Genomic DNA, 18099 nt, shown 5'->3' with positions numbered 1-18099 from the left:
ATGTTAAGTCAATTTAAGGCTGGCCCAGACTTTTCCTCTTGAATATTATAGAAAAATAGATTCATTTAAAATTTTCAATACGACGCATTATTTGCTTGTCGATAGATTCAAACTGAACTGAACGTTAAAATCATATACAATCCACACAAAATCCACATTCCACTGCAGATGAAAAGTACAGGCTAAACTTTCCACGCGCTATCCCTAGATGGCGCTGCTCAAATTACCCTTTTGGTTATTGTCCGTACTAAAAAGAGCATTTCAAGATTCGGTTTACATAAAAAATACAATTTTAATTGGTTTCAGTTGTTGTTTCATTTCATATATAAAAAACTATTAATATTTACTACAAATTTGAGACTATAGATGTGACAATTTAAAAAAAAACAAACCAAACAATCTAGCAACTGGAAGACAATAATTGAACATTGATATGTTACGGGCACGACTACAATTTATGACTATGGACGCAACACAATTGATTTCTACGTACGACAATTTATCAGCTAGGAACACACAAAAGACGAATCTAAATTTACGAATCTAGGTACAATTATTGCTTCTCAGTTGTTGTCGCTGACGAAATTCGATGGGGAACATTTCGGAGAACAGTTTGGCGGGCACATTACCACGCCCATCTGGGCGACACCTTGTCGAAATTCCACTCATCCGGATGACCCTCGTGATTGCCATCGTCGAGCACGCTCATCGCAGACCATTTGAACGGACCGCTGCCAATCTTTCGCATGGCTATGGCACGCATATCGTTGCGCACGGGACGCCGCTCCGTAATCAGCTCCAGCTCCGCCAGAGCAGCTGCATCGTCAATGGTAACGCTGAGCCGCTCGTCGCCGATGGCAGCGGGCGCTGCCTGATCCGACTGATCCGACTGATCCGCCTGCGGCTCCTCCGCGAGCGAACGGGCCTGGGCATGCTGCAGCCGCAGAAAGATGGGTCCGGCAAAGGCGTGATAGTCGCTCATGCCCAGACGCGCATTGTAGGAGAAGAGCTTGAGGTCAATGTTGCCATAGGCAATGGACTCGTCGCCCAGCAGATCGCCGCGAAAGCCGCGCTTGCGCAAATACTTATCGACCGCCTCCAGATTGGTCAGTTCCGCCTCCTCGGCGGGCGTCAGATCCTGATCCTCGCTGTAGTTATCGCGCGAGATCCGACTAGCGTTTAGAATGACATCGAAATAGGGCACGCCGTTGGCCAGCCAGGTGGAGTTGCCGGCCAGCAGGAAGTTCTCCGTGACGTCCTTGCTGTGCACCAGTCCCGGCAGCTGTTCCACAATCCAGACCATGTTCTTCAGCTGATCGTGACGTTCACTGATGGCAGCATTATCCTTCTCATTGAGCGGCACGGGCGCATCATCGTGCTTCTCATCCGCATCCAGCGTATTGTAGAGATTATCCTGTGCGCCCAGCTTGTTCAGGTCAACGCTTATCCATTGCTTGGCGCCCGTAAACGGATGACGGGACATGGCCCGAGCCCAGGTGCGTCGATTCTGGGCAATGCGATTGGCGGCCATGACGCGAGCGACAAGCGGCACCATGTTCTTCACGTCCACGTTCTGCCAGAGCGCCAGATTCTCGTTCTTGATGCAGACGCCGCCGACAATGGACTGCACCTGGCGTCCCTTGACCACATAGAAGTCGTCCGTGGAGCCAATGATGCCCGGATAGCCCGTGAAGGTAATGTCCGCACCGGGCACCGTATTGCTGCGCGTATCGGGCGAGAAATGGTAATGGAACTTGTACCGCTTCTGGATGCGCAACATGGACGAATAGCTGCCGGCGGTGCTGTGGCCAAAGAGCAGCTGCAGCGACTGCTGCGGCGACTGTTCCTGGCGCAGCAGGCGCGTCAGCATCGAGGCGCTGGGCAGAAAGAAGTTCTTGCTGCCGCCCGCGCCCGCGTCCGCCTCGGCGGTGCCATTGGGCAGCACATAGTTCTCATAGTAGATCTTCAGATCCTGGATATCGGCAGCCGCATTCATCAGCAGAAAATCGGAGAGCGGTATTTCCTCCTCCAAGTCGGAGCGTGCACGCGTCGCGCCACGTATATAGCCCGTCTCCATGCCCTCCAGCTGGTTGAGTATCAGGTGCAATTGATGCCAGTAATGATCGTGCTCGGCCATGGCCGCCGCCTGCTCCTTCAGCTGTTCATAGTTGCGGGTCAGCAGATTGCGCAGCCATTCGCAGAACTTCTGCGAGCTCTCATCCCGATCGCACGAGGATGAAATGGTGCTAAGGGTGGGCAAGGAGATCAATGAGGAATGGAATGTATAAATTAGACCGGAACTTACTTGGCCCACTGATTGTAGATGTTCTTCCAGGTGAGCGAACCCTCCAGTATGCCAGCGGCATAGGCCTGCACCCAGTCCGGATAGCTGCGCTGCGTCTCCACCTCAATCTGTGCCCAGCTGCAAGCAGGAGAGGATTAGGTAAGTATATCAAGTATAACAGACAGCACCTACCCATTCTCATAGACGGAGTCCTTGTAGCATATTCTAGCCACGCCCTTGGGTATGTTAACCAAGTCGTTTTGCTGTTTCCAGTTCTCGATCTGAAAGCCCACCTTCTTGGTCCAGAATGCGGTGGCACAGTAGGTGCCATCATATTCGGGCCGATCCATGTAGGCGACAAAGAACGCACCGATCACCAGCAAACCGGCTCCGATCAGTATATATGTCCCGATGCGCGTTTTCTGCCATGATGCACCGACGACTTTTAGCATGGTTCCGTCCGTCTTGAGGCCGCTTTCGACTTGGATTAGGACACCGGCTTGACTTTGGCTTAAGTGCACGACTTATCACTCGGCCCGGCAATAGTTGAGATCGGCGCGTGCGGCGTACGAGTGGCCCAGCTTGATGGCAATCAGTTGGCCAATAACGCCAGGATGCAGTTCCTGCCTGCTGCTGCTTCCGCTGCTCCTGCTACTCCTGCTCCTCCTGCTGCTGCTGCTGCTGCTGTGGTTCACGGTGGCCGCGCTGTCAAGCGAAACGACCGTTTGGTTCATCTGTGTGGACGCTGCTCTTGGGCAGTGGATCAAATGGTGTTCAATGAAAAAAGACTATCAGAAATTTGTTCAGATCTTTTGGAGGTGCAAGTGGTTGCTATTGTGCTTGGTTTGGATTCGGTTTATTTGCCCGCGCGTCGCTGTGTCCAGTGGCAGCTCCAGCTAAATCTGTCTGTGGCTCGAATTTACAGAGGTTCAAAGTGTATCCCTGAAATACAAAGAACGAAAGAAATAATTAATAAATACATTTAATGCAATATACAATTCATTTGCGTTGCAAACGCAACATTTTTAAACCAAAATTTAGCAAAGTTTTAAGCGTATAAGTATTTTTAAAGAGACCCTAAGTAGGAAGGGTATGATGATTTTGTTGAAATGTTTGTAACAAACAGAAGAAGGCATCTTTGAACTTATAAAGTATATATATGCTTGCTCAACATTAGGAGATAATTCGATCTAGCCCAGTTTGTCTGTACGTCCGCCTGTCCGTCCGTCCGCCTGTCCGTCCGTGTATCCATCCATCTGTCTGTCCGCTTGTCCTTTCATCTGTCCGTCCGTCTGTATATAGCGTACATCTGAGGGTCCTTAGGGGCCAGAGACTTAAAAGGTTAAGCCTTGCTTCACATTATAACCCCGCAGATCAGGTTTGCTGCGAATCATCGATAACCTGCCACGTTTCAATGAAATCGATAAAAATCGATATTGAAATTCAGTTTTGTTGAGTGTATCTCAAGGCTTATGAAGCTAGGTACACCATATTTATATATATATATATATATATTATAGTCAAACCAGATCCAGAATTTCATATTTCATATTTTGGATACCTCCCCTGGTTTCTCCCAAGGTCTTCAGAGTCATTGGGCTTTGATATTTACACACATGACATATTTATGAACTGAAAATTTCATTAACGATCGGACAATAAGCTCCGAAGCTAGTTGAGTAAGCATTTTCCCCTACTTAATATTAGTTTATTTTTGTATAAAAATGTACAAAAGAAAGATCAAATGTTTGCAATGCCAGCTCGGCGCTGGGTCAAGGGTATCTCGCAGTGTGGTACGCCCAACTGGAGCACTTGTTTTTATTTAAATTTTAAAGGCATTTCTTTGGCGTCTGGCCTGCTCGTGTATTTATATGAAAAGCAACGCTCATTATTGTGCCATTAGTATAAATATTTATACAATGCGCATTTGCTGTTCAATAATAATAAACATTTTGGCTTATTTTCAATTCGTTTTGTAATTCGTCTCAATTAGATTTATGAAGATGCGGCCAAAATCGGAATATGTAATTCATATTTTCATCACAAGCACAAGAAAATCGCATAAAAGTGCGTAAAAACTTTATATTTGTACTAAATGTACACTTGATTTGAAAACCATTCACACCTCTGCGGTTTTTGGCGCATAGGTAAACAAATTTTTAGCATTTGTAAAACTTATAAATTCGGTTTATGACCCGAGTGGCTCCTGAGTGGCGAATTTTTATAGCGCCCACCTGTTCTGTGTTCCATATGATATATATTTATTTTATACGAATAACAGTATATATAGGCTATAATATCACGGATTACTTAAGTCTGGCTTTCATTCAGATAATGCCAAAAACATCTGCTCCACTTTAAAGTAAAACATGGCAAAGAATCTCAAGGCAACTTTTCATATACATATGTAAAAAATATCGAAAAAATATTTATATAATATGAGTTGTAATTCGAAATTCCAATGGATATTCAGCTTGTGCAACAACTCGACAAGATAAACAAATTGAAAACAAGAAAATTGCGCATACGCCCCATTGGCTGTTCGATTTAAATGAATCGGAAATCGTTGGGCACGTGGAAGAGAGCTGAATATTGAAATGGAAATCATGCAAGTGAATTAATTTTTACCTGATTTCGTTGCTGTTTTACATTGAGTATCTGTGTATCTGTGTATCTGTTAGATACAAAATGCCAAAATTTGCACAATTTTCACATCAATCAGTCAACAAACAAACACAATCAAAGCTCAAGCAAAAATAGAAAATAAAATCGCATAGAACGGAAAAGTATCTCAATGTTTAAGGGAAAATAGTTTAAGATTGAAAACAGAGCTTTCCTCTGTTTGTCTTTAAAATCGTTTTTATATATGTATATTCTTATATTTTATACACCTAATTATATTAATTATATTAGTTCACTCACCTTTTGTTTCCCGGGTCCAGGAAGCTTATGTGTCCAAAGTCAACCCATTTGAAGTACTGCAAAGAGACAGAGTAACAAAAAATCAATGTTTAGTCTAAACCTTAAAAAGCGGCGCCTAAAGTCCAAACAAAGCTCAATTCAATCGTTCAACGAACTTTGTTTGTTGTTCCAATTGTTCGCCAAAGTAATATTCAGCTAGAAGTTACCCATCCAGCCCATGTTTATCCAAAATATTTATAAAGAAGACTTTGCGCACGCGCAATTGTTTCTTTTCATTAATTGTTTGTTTTTCGTTCATAAAGATTGCTCAATTTAAGATGAAATGTGAGAAACCTAATTGATTGGTGGTCCCATGTTGCTGACGTCTTGTTAAATGAGGCTGGCGACACTTGAATTGGAGCACAGGCCAGTTGACGACGATCTCTTGTGATACGAAAGCTCAATGAGTCGAGATGATGTTGCGATGCGCACTACAAAGAAGTATCTAGAGCAATTGCTCTGTAGTTGGACAATCAGGTGAGAGTCTAGCGAAAACTAAAACAAGTTGCGAATTTGATGTACATTTAGTAAAGAGGCTTAAACCACTTGTGAATTATAAATAAATTTCGAGAATGGCCAAAAGCAGCTTAAGTTGAGTTTGTTTACAGAATCTCATAACATACAGAATTTAGCCAAACTTAGCTACATTACTTAAGAGGCTTAAACAACTTGTGAATTACAAAAGGAATTTCGAGAATGAGCAAAAGTAGCTCAAGTTTGTGTACAGAATTCATGAGCTTTACGCTAAAACAACTTGGGAATTATAAACAAATTTTAATGACGCGTTAAAGCTGCCCATGCGAATGATTCATTGTATTTATGTTAAGCTCTGGCTAGATAAGATTTATAAATTCAATGCGTGAGTTCTCAGAAGCTGTCAGGGAATTATCAGCTGACCAGCTTTATAAATATGCCGAATGCTTATGAACTCGTTCTGAATTAATGAACGTCGCTCGACACTTCATTTGATTCGCTAGAAATCATTAACAACGCGATTGAGAAGCTTAACTTGAAGTATTTAATAACTGTTTTGTTATTTGAATTACAAAATCAATTGGTATTTAATTTTAAGCCATAACCGATTCGTTGGGGGACTTTCACCGAACCATGAGACTGTACTTTGTTCGCCTTGCAGTGAGCCAGTATGAAATTAAAATCATTTTTCGTTTCACTTGTGAAAATAAACACATTAAGTGAAAAGCAGCTGCAGTTCGTGAAAAGCTTACGTTTGTTTATATACTTTTATGAAACTCAAATTGACTCGAAAGATATATGTATGTATCTAGTCCAAAAGAGCCTCAAGGCTGCAAGAAGCTGTCAATCATTGAGCTACTCACGAGCTGCCAATTGTCTGACAAACTACGCAAATTTCACCCAGACGCGTGATACCCCCCTTTTTTTTTTAATTTGCCAATGACGTCAATAACTAAGAGTTGTATAAGTCAAAAACAAACCGTGTTTTTTTCAAAAATAGAGCCCAGTTAGCCGTCTAATGCCACATAATCCCCGTCAAACATTTGACGTCTTTTTGCAGCCATCTGCACCTTAATTAACTTTTATTAACGTTATCATCTTTTGTTTATGCAGCACACACAACAACTGTTTTTTGCTTAGATGTGAGCAGCGTACATGGCTGATTTATGGAGTTCAAATTTAACGCGCCTGCACTCAACCCCAACTGAGCTACTGAACTAGATAGTATTATTAATTATCATAACTGTACACTTTTTTTTTTTGTTTTCCGAGCTAATCAATCAACTAAGTTGGAGCGTAAATAATTGACTTAGTCGATAGCAAAGTGTGTGCACATAAACTTTCGCTCTAAATATGTCAAATCGAAGTTCCATTGTTGCCAACTGAATTTATGCTGATTAGATTGCACATTCTGGAAATTTGTTCAGATATGTTGTCAGTCTGGCCACACTTAAAACAGCTGTTACCGTTAACTGACCAAGGAATTTCAGACAAGCCATATAATAACTACGCCTTTAGCCAGAAATTCATTAAGATAAACAATATCTATTCATATGATTTATGCGTCTAGCCAAATAGTTCAAGCCTGACTGCAGACTGTACCCATTAGCGGTATATTTTAATTATTCACCGTTAGGCGATTCGATCTACAAATCATGTTATATGCGCCTTCAAAATGCCTTTTGCCTTCTGGTAAACAGCAATAAATTAAATACGTATGAGCATAAAAAAAATACTAAATTAATACACACCTAAAATGTTTTAACAATAAACATTTATGGGCTAGCAAATAAGTTAAGGTAATTAATACAGACGGAAAAACAAGAAAATTAACATGCCCACATAGTACTGGCAATATATTTGCAATAAGTATTTCGAATATTCGAACAACACATGTGGCCAAGTTTTTGATATAACCAGGGAGTATTACGAAGCACTCCATGTGCCCGACACGTGAGAGGCATCCGGCAGACAGTCAGATACCTTCTCATAGATGACAGATATAAGCGACAGATATATTCTAGAAACGCGTCTCATACATAATTCAATAAGCCCGCGTTTCTACGCTTGACAACAGTTCTACCAAAAAAACAAGAAAGTAGGGTAATGTTCGGCACGCCGAAGATTTAATACCCTTTTGCAGATATGTGGCATAGTGAAGCTCGTAAATGCTGACAAAATATCTTGGAAAACAAAAGACTTTGCCAGGAACCTACATTTCGATCGATCCTTCCTATGGCAGCTATATAATAGAGTGCTCCGATCCGGTCGATTCCATGAAAGATAGGCATATCTATATCTACATGGCTTTTGATGCTCAATTGAGATTATCTATAGATCTATACTCTATGGGGTCGGAGATGTCTCCTTCTATGCGTTACACAATTCATGACAACATTAAAATACCCTACATAATAGCCCAATACCCTACATATAATATACCCTCTACAAGGTAATAAAAAGAAGAGCTCAACCTGTCGTCGATGTGGGAACCTCAATTTATGCTGAATGAAAAGCGCCCAGCTAGCAAAAACTCTATAAATATGCAAATTTATGTGGCATATTGTAATACAAGCAAGTATTCGTATTCGTATTCGTATGCTCGATCGATTGCGATCACAGCAATACGATCCATTAAAGAGAAAATATGCTTAGCTGGGGCCACGCTGCCACGCGTCGTCGAAAACTGACTGACAAGCTAAGCGAAATCGCAAGCTGAGGCCGACTGAATGTAATAAAAAACTTGATGGCAGGATCAGCTTATATCATAATCATAATTGTTTGGTCGAAAGTCCAGACGTCGCGACGTCTGTGCGGCTGCACGTGTCAAAACTTGCAACTACTGACTTTGGCAGCTATGCGGAATGCATTCTGGCATGCATTCGGGGAACGCATGCGCTGGCATATAGTCGCGTGATCGGCGACTATATGTATATTTATTGGCTGCTATTGAAACACGCAATTCACAGATGAATAATTGCGTATAAAATATTATTAGAGCTCATCAGCTGATGGAAATTAATTAAGCGCCAATCAGCTTTACGACGGGGCATTTCGCGTGGGCTGGGAAAATGTTCATTAAGCACAATAGAGCAGAGAGAATTTCGTGAAAGAAAGATTGTTGCTACAGATAAAGTAAATAATAATCTCCGTTCTATTACAAAATTAATTACATTTTCGTTTACCTTTTACATATATGTATAGATGTATATAACTATTATATAAACATTTGCATTGTTATCTTTTCGATTTCCGAAACAGATCTGAATTTTTCATTAGTATTTCTTTTATTTCAAATGCTTTGCATGATCAGCTGTTTTTTTGTTTGCGTGCCAGTTTTCTTCTTTCTTATATAGCACATATACTACACAGACCTAACCCATCTTTAGCCTTTATATAAACCCTCAGCAGATCGCTTAATTTCTCCGATTTTGTTAGCCAGTGCACCTTACCTTTATATCAAAAAGCTCTCCACATATCTTTCAGATACACTCAGCTGTTGTCCACAAGATCTTTGACAATTTTCCAAAAGTTTGTATATTATATATTTATATTTTCTTTATTATTTTTGGGCCATTTGAATAGATCGCCGTGAACCGGAAAAATCTGCAACCGAACAACTCAAACGTGATCGCCAGGTATGTGCATATGTAATCGCGTATCTTAAAGATAAAATTCGCGTTTACGTCAATGCTGCTGCTGGCCGCAAAAACAAATTTCTCTTGCTTTTCTTTTCTTTTTTTTTTTTGAGAAAATACAAACAATTTGTAGCTTTGCGCGCCACTCAACGATCCCGTCCGATTGCCTTGACGTTTCCACCGAAACTGCCAGCGTTCAGTTTTTGGCGAGCGGAAAATTCGACAATCGTCGAACGATCTCCGATTCTGCAATTGTAGCAAAACCGAAAATTTTGCAGTGTTCGTTCTATTGAACTTGACCGCTTGGTCTGGCCCTCAGACGAGATCCTATCAAGAGCTGTCACAAGTCACGGCGAGCCACTTTTGATGGCTCCGAGCACGTGACCAGAGCGAGAACTCTGAGCTCTGAATAATGCAGTGCGAGGGTATTTATGACAAACTACTTATGACAACCTTTGCATTAATCAGCTGTGACTTAGTGCGAGGCTAAGAGACGCACGTGACCATGTGCCAACTATTTAGAATTCACAATTTCATGCCACAGCACATTTTGCAGTTATATACCCCCCCAAGCCAAAAAGATTGTGAGCTGAAAATGTTTAAATGATATTCGGCCTACAAATTATCTCAATTTGACATATATACTTCTTTGACTGAAGAATTGTTCCAATAAAATTCTAAACTATGTCAAATGTTTAAATGTTAAATGTTTTTTCTAGTGTTTGAAAACGGGTTGTGCAGCAAAAGTGTTGGGCAATTCATTTCAAACCAAGTTTAAAACCCATGCAAACAATTTTTAAATAATTTTGCAACACTTGTTTAAAGTGTTCACATTGCAAAAATAGTTAAGCTGTGTTTAAACCAAGTTTAAAACGCATGCAAACATTTTTAAATCATTTTGCAACACTTTTTTTTAGTGTTCACTTCCCAAAAATAGTTAAAATTTGATTTAGAGATTGTAAATCTTGTTGAACAATTCATTTTAAACAAAGTTTAAAGCCTGTGCCAACAATTTTTAATACTTTTGCAACACTATTTAAAAGTATTCACATTGAAAACTTTCCTAAAATGTGGTTTTTAAATTTGGTTTAAAAATAGTTAAAAATTGATTTGGCGACTATAAATCGAGATTTGGCAAATTAGGGTTTGTTTAGAAAACTGGTTGGAACCCTGGACAAACTCAATTTAAAACCGGTTTGCCATGGCGTCTATTCAAAGCGTTAGGGCAAATTAGAGAAAATAGTATAATAGAGCTAACACGACGGGCAACATTGTCGTCGATTATTTTTAGCGAATCGTTTGCATTTTACATTTAATTATGCACAGCGTCATTTAGCATCATTTCCATATAAATACGCCGACAATTGACTTTGAATACGATCGAATTTGTTGCGCTTTTCCGCATAGCTGGAAAATTGGCATTCAGTTGAGTGCGTCGTAAAGGCGAATTATTGTTTCCAGCCCAATTTCCCATCATAATTTCCAACTTCTCTTGGGTTCAATTAATTGACTTGGCATTTCCTGCCGCCTTCAATTAAGCACTAATTCAAATGGCAGCAAATAGGGCTTGTTGATTAACTGCCAGGCATTTATATAACTTTGCTCCCGATATGATATACATATATGCATAAGATAGATGTCTGGTCAATTAACCGACAATTGTCGCTCAATATCAAAGCGATGCGAGTGGAAGGAGGAGAAGAATGCAATGCATAAGACGTGCTCTTGGGAATGCGGTTTCGCTTGCCAACTTGGCCGTGGTTGAACCGCGTGCAGCAGGACAAGAACCTCAAGGATTTTGACCTCATTTGTCTGTGTATCTGTGAGATACAATAGCTGCCCCGCTGCCCCGCTGCCCTCTGATCGCTTGCTTCTCTCTGTCTGGCTGTCTTCCTGCCTGTCTGAGGCAAAGGCAGCCTGGCAACTTCTGCGAACAGACCTGCCCCCGTCAGCATGTTTTAGAAGCTATCTCTCCCTCGCTCCCTCTCCCTCTCTCTCTATCGTTCTCTGATTCTTTGGTGTTGACCCCTCTTGCTGCTGCTGCTGCTGCGGTTTGATGTTGGCATAGCACTTTATTATGGCCTTTTATTTGTTTTTCTTTGATCACAGGCGAACTAAGTATAACAATCTTGAGATCTGATATTCTCCACTTGAACTCTCTGTTGCCAGGCGGCTTTTTGCCTTCAACTCGAGGTAATTTAAAACGTTTAATTTTTTTTGGGTTCTCTTTTTGCTTTTGAGTATTCTAGGCCATTGCCTTTTGGGGCACAGCTTAACGTTTACTTTTGCTGAATACAAAAAAATATTTATTTTAACTAAAACTAAATTTGTATTTTTTTTACCCCGAATTTCTATGTTCCATTGTGGTCTGCAATCACTTGGCTATCAATTTGCTGTGCATTAATTCGGGAGCTGTTCTTTGCAGCTTCAATGCGAAATCTAAACTAAACGGAAAGCTCCTTAAATCTTGTTTTCCAGCATCCAGATGCCCTATAAAATCTTATCAGCTCATGGAGGGTAAACAAGATTCGCATAACAGCAACAACAACAACAACAATAACTGTAAACAGCTGTCTGCGTAAATACTTCATTTATTTTTGGATGCCCTCTGGGTTTTTTTTCCCGCTCTCTATAGGTAACATCACATGGCCGCCGCTTTGCATACATATTTGCGAAAGATAAGGCACGGATGCATTGAGATCTGCCTGATCTGTCTGCCGGTTGGTGACACATGTCAACACACACATCCAACACGACAACCCACTCATGTGACCCTATTCAGGTGTCCCCACCTGTTCACAGAGCCAAACAACACCTGAAGGTCTATCGATGAGACAGTCATCGCGCACTTTTATCAGATTTCCGGCTGCGGATTCCAATTCAAATAGACTTCGGGCACTTGGCTAATTATGGCCTTCAGTTAATTGCCTTGAGTCAACCTGGGTTCCCTCTCCGGCTTATCAGCTTGGTGCAATTGCCAAAAAAATCAAGAACCTATCAGACAAATATAATTAAAATGGACAAGCTTATCGGCTGTGCGAAGTAGAAAACTTTAGATGCCGACCGGCTGAAGAAAAAACTGGAAAAACAACCCCTGTAAAAACTGGTCATGTCTGCCATTGTTCCAACTGATGTCCACAATGTCCTCCTCTCATCCCAGCTCCAGCAAATTGCGTGCTTTGCAATTGCCGACGGGAAATCGTACAAAAATAGACGACAACAAAAAAAGATTTTAAAAGAGTGCGAATTATATATGAAAATATTGACCTGATTTCGGACTGCGTAATATAGCCTATAGTATGGAGTGTGTTGGGTTTTTCCCCTCCAGTTAATTCCCCAGACGAGTTCAATATTTATTTAAGCTCAAACACGTGTTGACAAGCCCCCCGCCTATCCCCAAGGCTTTGCACTAATTGAGGTATTTGGAGTAAGTATTCCTAGATAACTATAGATACTACTTATATGTCAAAACATGTGTGTGGGAGGGGTAGGGGGAGGGGGGGGGGGGGCAACTTACCGGAAAATTTGTACGGCTGGTGATTCACGCAAAGTCTGCGCTGTTGTTTATCAGAAATTTGTACGGATCGTGATTGATGGAAATTATTTATTGTGTGTTTTTGCTAATAACTGCCAACTTTTAGTACACTTTGTTTTAACACGAAACTGTTATATAGTCACACAACGGGCTCGTGTTAATTAACCATGAGGGGCTACATTGGAACCGCAATGGATGATTTAGCTTCTTGCTGTTGGGTCTTACAACTCTCTTGATATTGTGCTCAATGATCTTTCAAAGTGTTGCATATATATATATATATAAATATATATTTATTTAGTTTATTTAAGTATTTCCTACTGTTGCTATGCGTAGCGTCGAAATATCAGAGTAACTAATTATATGTTGTGTGCTATTTGTATATGTAAATACTATGTATGTATGTATGTATTTATATGTACTCGTATTTGCGGAGCACGAAACGTGGCGTTTCTTTTGATATTATTTATATATTTATTTACTTTGTCGCTTCTATGTCTGTTGCACTTTTGTTTTATATATATTTATAGTTAGGACAATGAAATTGAAAGACAATAAAAACAATACACAATTTACGAATTAAAAAAACACTCTATTCGATTTCTCGCTTGCGCTGCGAATGGACGGCGACGTTTAACGATCAGCGTCAACGAATTTCAACTGAACACGCAACTCATGGTCCCGGCACAAAGCCAACCACCAGATCTCGAACGCAGTCCAACTAAACGGTTGTACATCCAACTCACTCGCTGAGAGACGGGCGAGAGCAACGGTACACTCAATAACACTCGTCTACAGGGCTGACGATCGTTTTGGGAGGAATGAAGCAACGAACACATATACAAACCTTTCATTATATTGAAATAAGCATCAGCTAGACTGCTGGTCTGGGCATCGTATTGGAAGAATGTATAGTGAAAATAAATTAAAAGTAAGTAAAACAATTTTTCTCTTTATTTATTTATTTTCCATAAATATAATAGTTAACAAATTGAATTAAATATATTTTTGACACGTTTTGGTTTTGATCCTTAAAGTTAAAATCAATTTTAAATTCGAGCTCTTAACTAGAATTTCAATACAGCTACACATTGTAACTTGATTATGTTGTGCTGTGCTCCTTACGCTCCACATTGAGCAACATATTCGACTCAAACCCTGCACCGCTACAGACTCGATCGTTGGACGGTCATTGTCATAGCAACAGGGAGCTGCTCTCCCCGTTGCACAGTTTCCAATTCATTTTATATACAAATGTGGTATATGTAAATTGAACTGTTATTCGTGACGTCGTCGCACACGCTGATAACACACTTGACACGGAGAGAATGTAAGAGAGAGAGAGACAAATTGAGTGGAACTCCCATGCGTACGCCCCTTTGATTTTGCGACACCGAACAGAAAATAGAATTCCCCCAATCCCCGAAGTGTGCAAATAAACCAAGCCCCGATAATATAGTTTGGTGAATGCTTTAGATAAACTTAGCTAAAATTTATAGCAGTAAAAGTACAGTTGACGGCCGTTATCAGCTGAGGTACAGGTAGACACACACGCCCATTTACCTGCATTAGGAAATACAAACATCTACGATGAGCCATGTAATACGAAAATAGCATTGGGATTCATTAAGTTTTAGTACTGGAAGTTGTATAACAATTGCAAAGTACGTATGTATGTATATAGTTATTTATCACGCCTTGCCCTTTTCACTTGAGCTGCTTTCCGTGATACTTAAATTAAATTTTAAAAAAATTACATGTTTTAATTATGACAGCATATCCGTATCGAGCGGGAAGTTTTTATTTTCAGTTTTTTGTTTTTACATATTACATATTTTGCAATATCTCCCAAGATACAAATATATATAATACAATAACTTTCAAATACATACAAATTAGTTCAAATTCTCACCAGTATCTTACAAGCCAGTATAGACAGCCGGCAGTCAGCTGGTTCCATAGTGTAGCGGTTATCACGTCTGCTTTACACGCAGAAGGTCTCCGGTTCGATCCCGGATGGAACCATGTGTCTTTATTTTTGTAAAAATATATTTAAAATGTTTTTAGGATAAATGAATACGACTATATTTTCATTAATATAATTAGTTTCTAATATTTTAAAACATGTGCGGCAGTATATGTTGCTACTATTTTATTTTTCCATATTTAATCTATACTAACATAAATATATTTTTCATTTCGAAAGTATCTATAAATATAATATCTTTTCCATTTGGAGAGTGGTCTATAGGTTAAAACAAGCTCAAATAAAAAAGTTATACGCCATGGTTCCATCCGGGGTCGAACCGGAGACCTTCTGCGTGTAAAGCAGACGTGATAACCGCTACACTATGGAACCAGCTGTCCTACTCCATGCTAAACTTCAGTTTTGTTACGCAATTCAAACGTACAAAATTTCTTAGCGCACTTCGGAGCGCTTTCAGTTGGGAATTTTTAGTCATTCCACAACAACAACAAGAAAAGGAAAACATTTATAAAAACGATTTTTGGTTGCTAAATAATTTTATTTCAAAAGCGAAAAGCACGTAGTTGTCTTATGCAACCGGCAGCTATTTGTAAAATGTTATGCTTAGTGAGATACAATAAATTAAAATGTAAAACTAAAAGTAGATATATAAACATATTGCACCATGGTTCAACCTAAAAGTATAAATCGTAACTATTGCAGACACCTATTAAATAAATTAACAACAAATTAAATAATAATACAGTTAAGAGCCGAATTTCGCTGAGCAAAGGAATTTCAAGCCGTAAAATAGCAAAAGCAACAACAACAAAAACCAAAACTGCGCCCGAAGTCCCAAATACTGGACCGGCACAAGGACTAGAGATTGATGGCTTCAGTAGCGACGCGCCGTCGTGGGTCGCGGCACGCCCGAGGTGCGAGGACGCGCCGACGCGGCGCCCATGGGATGGGAAACACCGTCCGTATTGTAGCTGAGATACACATGAGAGAGATCCACAAATTCGGGCTCCTTGCCGCCGCTCTTGTGCTCGATGTGCTTGCGCATGTTGTTCCCGGTGTAGGCGACGCACTTGAGCTGCCACTCGCCGATGTCCTCGTTCCAGTGGGTATACTGATTGATCATGGACTGATATTCCTTGGGCACGTACGAGTTGAGCACCAGCTCGCAGAGCGCCAGCTCCCGTGAGAGGCTGCGTATGTTCTCGTAGATGCCCTCCTTTTCGCGCTGATGCTCCTGCTGCTGATCGGCCAGCTCCGACTTGACGCCCATCAGCATTTGCATGACGCGATGGATCTTCTTGGTGATACCCGTGCTGGCGTCCTGCAGCGTGGAGTAGCGCTCCTCGATGTCAATGCGTTCGGTGGCCTTTTGCTGGAGCGTTTGCTGCAACGCCTGCTCGGTTTTTTCGCGCTCCTCCAGCTCCGCAATGGACTGCTCCAGCAGCTTCTCCTGGGTTTGCGCTTTCTCCAGCAGATTCTCGCCACCCACCAGAATCTTGCCCTCCAGCGAGAAGAGCTTATTGCGCAGCTGCTCCTGCTCCGTTCTGGCATGCTCGATCTCGCGCAGATGTTGGCTCTTGCGCATGGCCAGCTCCTCCTTTTCCTCGTCCGTCTTCTCGCGCTTCTTGCGAACCTTCTTGTCGCTGGGACTCACAGCGCCAGAAGCACACGCCGACTCCAGTTCTATTTCTAACGGCTCTTCAAGCTCATCGTCACAGGTGTCTTCCTCGTCCTCGCCCTCGCCCTCGCCGCTGGGCACCAGCTCGTCCTCAAAGCTGCCCTCCTCGAGCTGCTTGCGCAGCCGCGCGATTTCCTCCTGGAAATGCCGCAGCAACGCATCCTTCGGCTCCTCGTTGATGTGCATGCGATTCTGTATGTTCTTGGCGCGACCCGCATAGCGCAGCGTGGAGATCGTCTCCATATAGTTGCAATCCGCCGGGCTTATGGTCGCGCACATGACCGTCTTGGAGTTGCCGCCCAGCGAGTCCTGCAGCAGGCGCGTCAGCTTCGAGTTGCGATAGGGAATGTGCGTGCTCTTGCCATCCACCAGGGCGCTTATCACATTGCCCAGCACCGAGAGCGACAGATTGATTTTGGTGGCCTCCTTCAGGCGCTGTCCGCTCGCCTGTGTCTTGGACTGTCGCTCCGATCCGGCCAAATCGACCAGCTGCAGCTTGCCCATGCGGACATGCTGCATGCCGCCCTCGACCAGCTCGCTGCTCTCCACGGTTATCGAGAAGATGGCATGCGAGCGCGAGGATTCCTGATTCATTTTGGTGGCGCCGACGGCTCGATTCTTATTGCCCAGTCGCATAATATTCTCCAGATCGTCCGCATTGTGCACCACATAGCCGCTGAGATCCTTGACAAAGACGCCAATGTCCGGCCGCTCCTTGACCTCTAGGCTTTTGCTCACGTCCTTGCCGAGAAGATCGCGCACCTCCTCGTTGTAAATCTCCATGTAGCTGACGCGCACCAGAAACTTTTGATTCTCCTGCGCCTTGGCGATGTGCCCAAAGATGTGCGCAAATGCGTTCGGGATGATGCCCTTGGTCTGTGGAGAGTCCGGATTGCCGGACATGGTGTATGTCTTGCCGGTGCCCGTCTGGCCGTACGCCAATATGGTGCCATTATAGCCCTCCAGCACCTTGTCCACAATCGGACGCGCCGTGTCCACATACAAGTCCAGCTGGTTGGAGCCACCGTCGAAGACGTTGTCAAAGTAATATGTTTTGGGCGGCTCGTTGGCGGTGGCATTCGGCTTGATAACGGTAATGGCACGGTTGATCTTATCCACCTGAATGGCGCTAAGGGCACCAATGGACTCCTCATTTGTGTCCATGGGCCTGGAGCGGACCACAACACGAACATTTTCGATTTCGTCATCGAGCTTCTGCGACGATGTCGCCGTTGCCTGCTCCTGCGGCATATTTGGACTCTAACTGTTAACGGTTAACAATAATTCGAAACTTTTGCCTAAATATACACTTATGGTTAACAAATGAAAAGTGTTTTTCTTCGCATTTGTTTATGCACCCGTTGCTATGAGTCGTCTGCCAATAATAAATTTTGCAAATTTTTGACAGTGTGGCCGCAGCTCGTGAGGCTGTGTGGAGTGAGCTCTGTTAAATGCGGGGGCGTGCAAAGCGTAATGTTAAAAGAGGAGTTGCCTCTGTTAAATATTAATAAATTGAGTTGACTGAACTAAGAAGTTTATTGA

General features: G+C 42.1%; 2 protein-coding genes, 1 long non-coding RNA gene and 2 other non-coding genes across 5 annotated transcripts; 1 reads left to right on the top strand and 4 right to left on the bottom strand.

The window, feature by feature from the left end:
* Window positions 1-267: 267 nt before the first annotated feature.
* lama (lamina ancestor) lies at window positions 268-2883 on the bottom strand. Its single transcript, XM_064691382.1, has 3 exons — window positions 2477-2883; window positions 2306-2422; window positions 268-2246 (listed from the first exon to the last, which is right to left on the bottom strand). Exons 1-3 carry the CDS (start codon window positions 2734-2736, stop codon window positions 626-628), a joined length of 1998 nt encoding a protein of 665 aa, XP_064547452.1. The 5' UTR covers window positions 2737-2883; the 3' UTR covers window positions 268-625.
* A 149-nt stretch (window positions 2884-3032) lies between these two features.
* On the bottom strand, window positions 3033-13545 carry LOC135434716 (uncharacterized). The gene is made up of 3 exons (XR_010437277.1): window positions 12875-13545; window positions 5207-5262; window positions 3033-3226 (listed from the first exon to the last, which is right to left on the bottom strand). It is a non-coding gene; the product is annotated as an uncharacterized LOC135434716 (long non-coding RNA).
* A 1299-nt stretch (window positions 13546-14844) lies between these two features.
* On the top strand, window positions 14845-14917 carry TRNAV-UAC (transfer RNA valine (anticodon UAC)). Its single transcript has one exon. It is a non-coding gene; the product is annotated as a tRNA-Val (tRNA).
* Window positions 14918-15178: 261 nt separating this feature from the next.
* Window positions 15179-15251, bottom strand: TRNAV-UAC (transfer RNA valine (anticodon UAC)). The gene has a single exon. It is a non-coding gene; the product is annotated as a tRNA-Val (tRNA).
* Window positions 15252-15392: 141 nt separating this feature from the next.
* Window positions 15393-17947, bottom strand: Klp64D (kinesin-like protein 64D). Its single transcript, XM_064691409.1, has one exon. It carries the CDS (start codon window positions 17806-17808, stop codon window positions 15754-15756), a length of 2055 nt encoding a protein of 684 aa, XP_064547479.1. The 5' UTR covers window positions 17809-17947; the 3' UTR covers window positions 15393-15753.
* Window positions 17948-18099: the final 152 nt, after the last annotated feature.

The sequence above is a fragment of the Drosophila montana genome, unplaced genomic scaffold, assembly GCF_035044405.1.
Source record: "Drosophila montana isolate Dmon_TW-CO22-7 unplaced genomic scaffold, ASM3504440v1 contig_3438_1, whole genome shotgun sequence".
NCBI lineage: Eukaryota > Metazoa > Arthropoda > Insecta > Diptera > Drosophilidae > Drosophila > Drosophila montana.
This window is presented reverse-complemented; position numbering and strand designations above follow the sequence as displayed.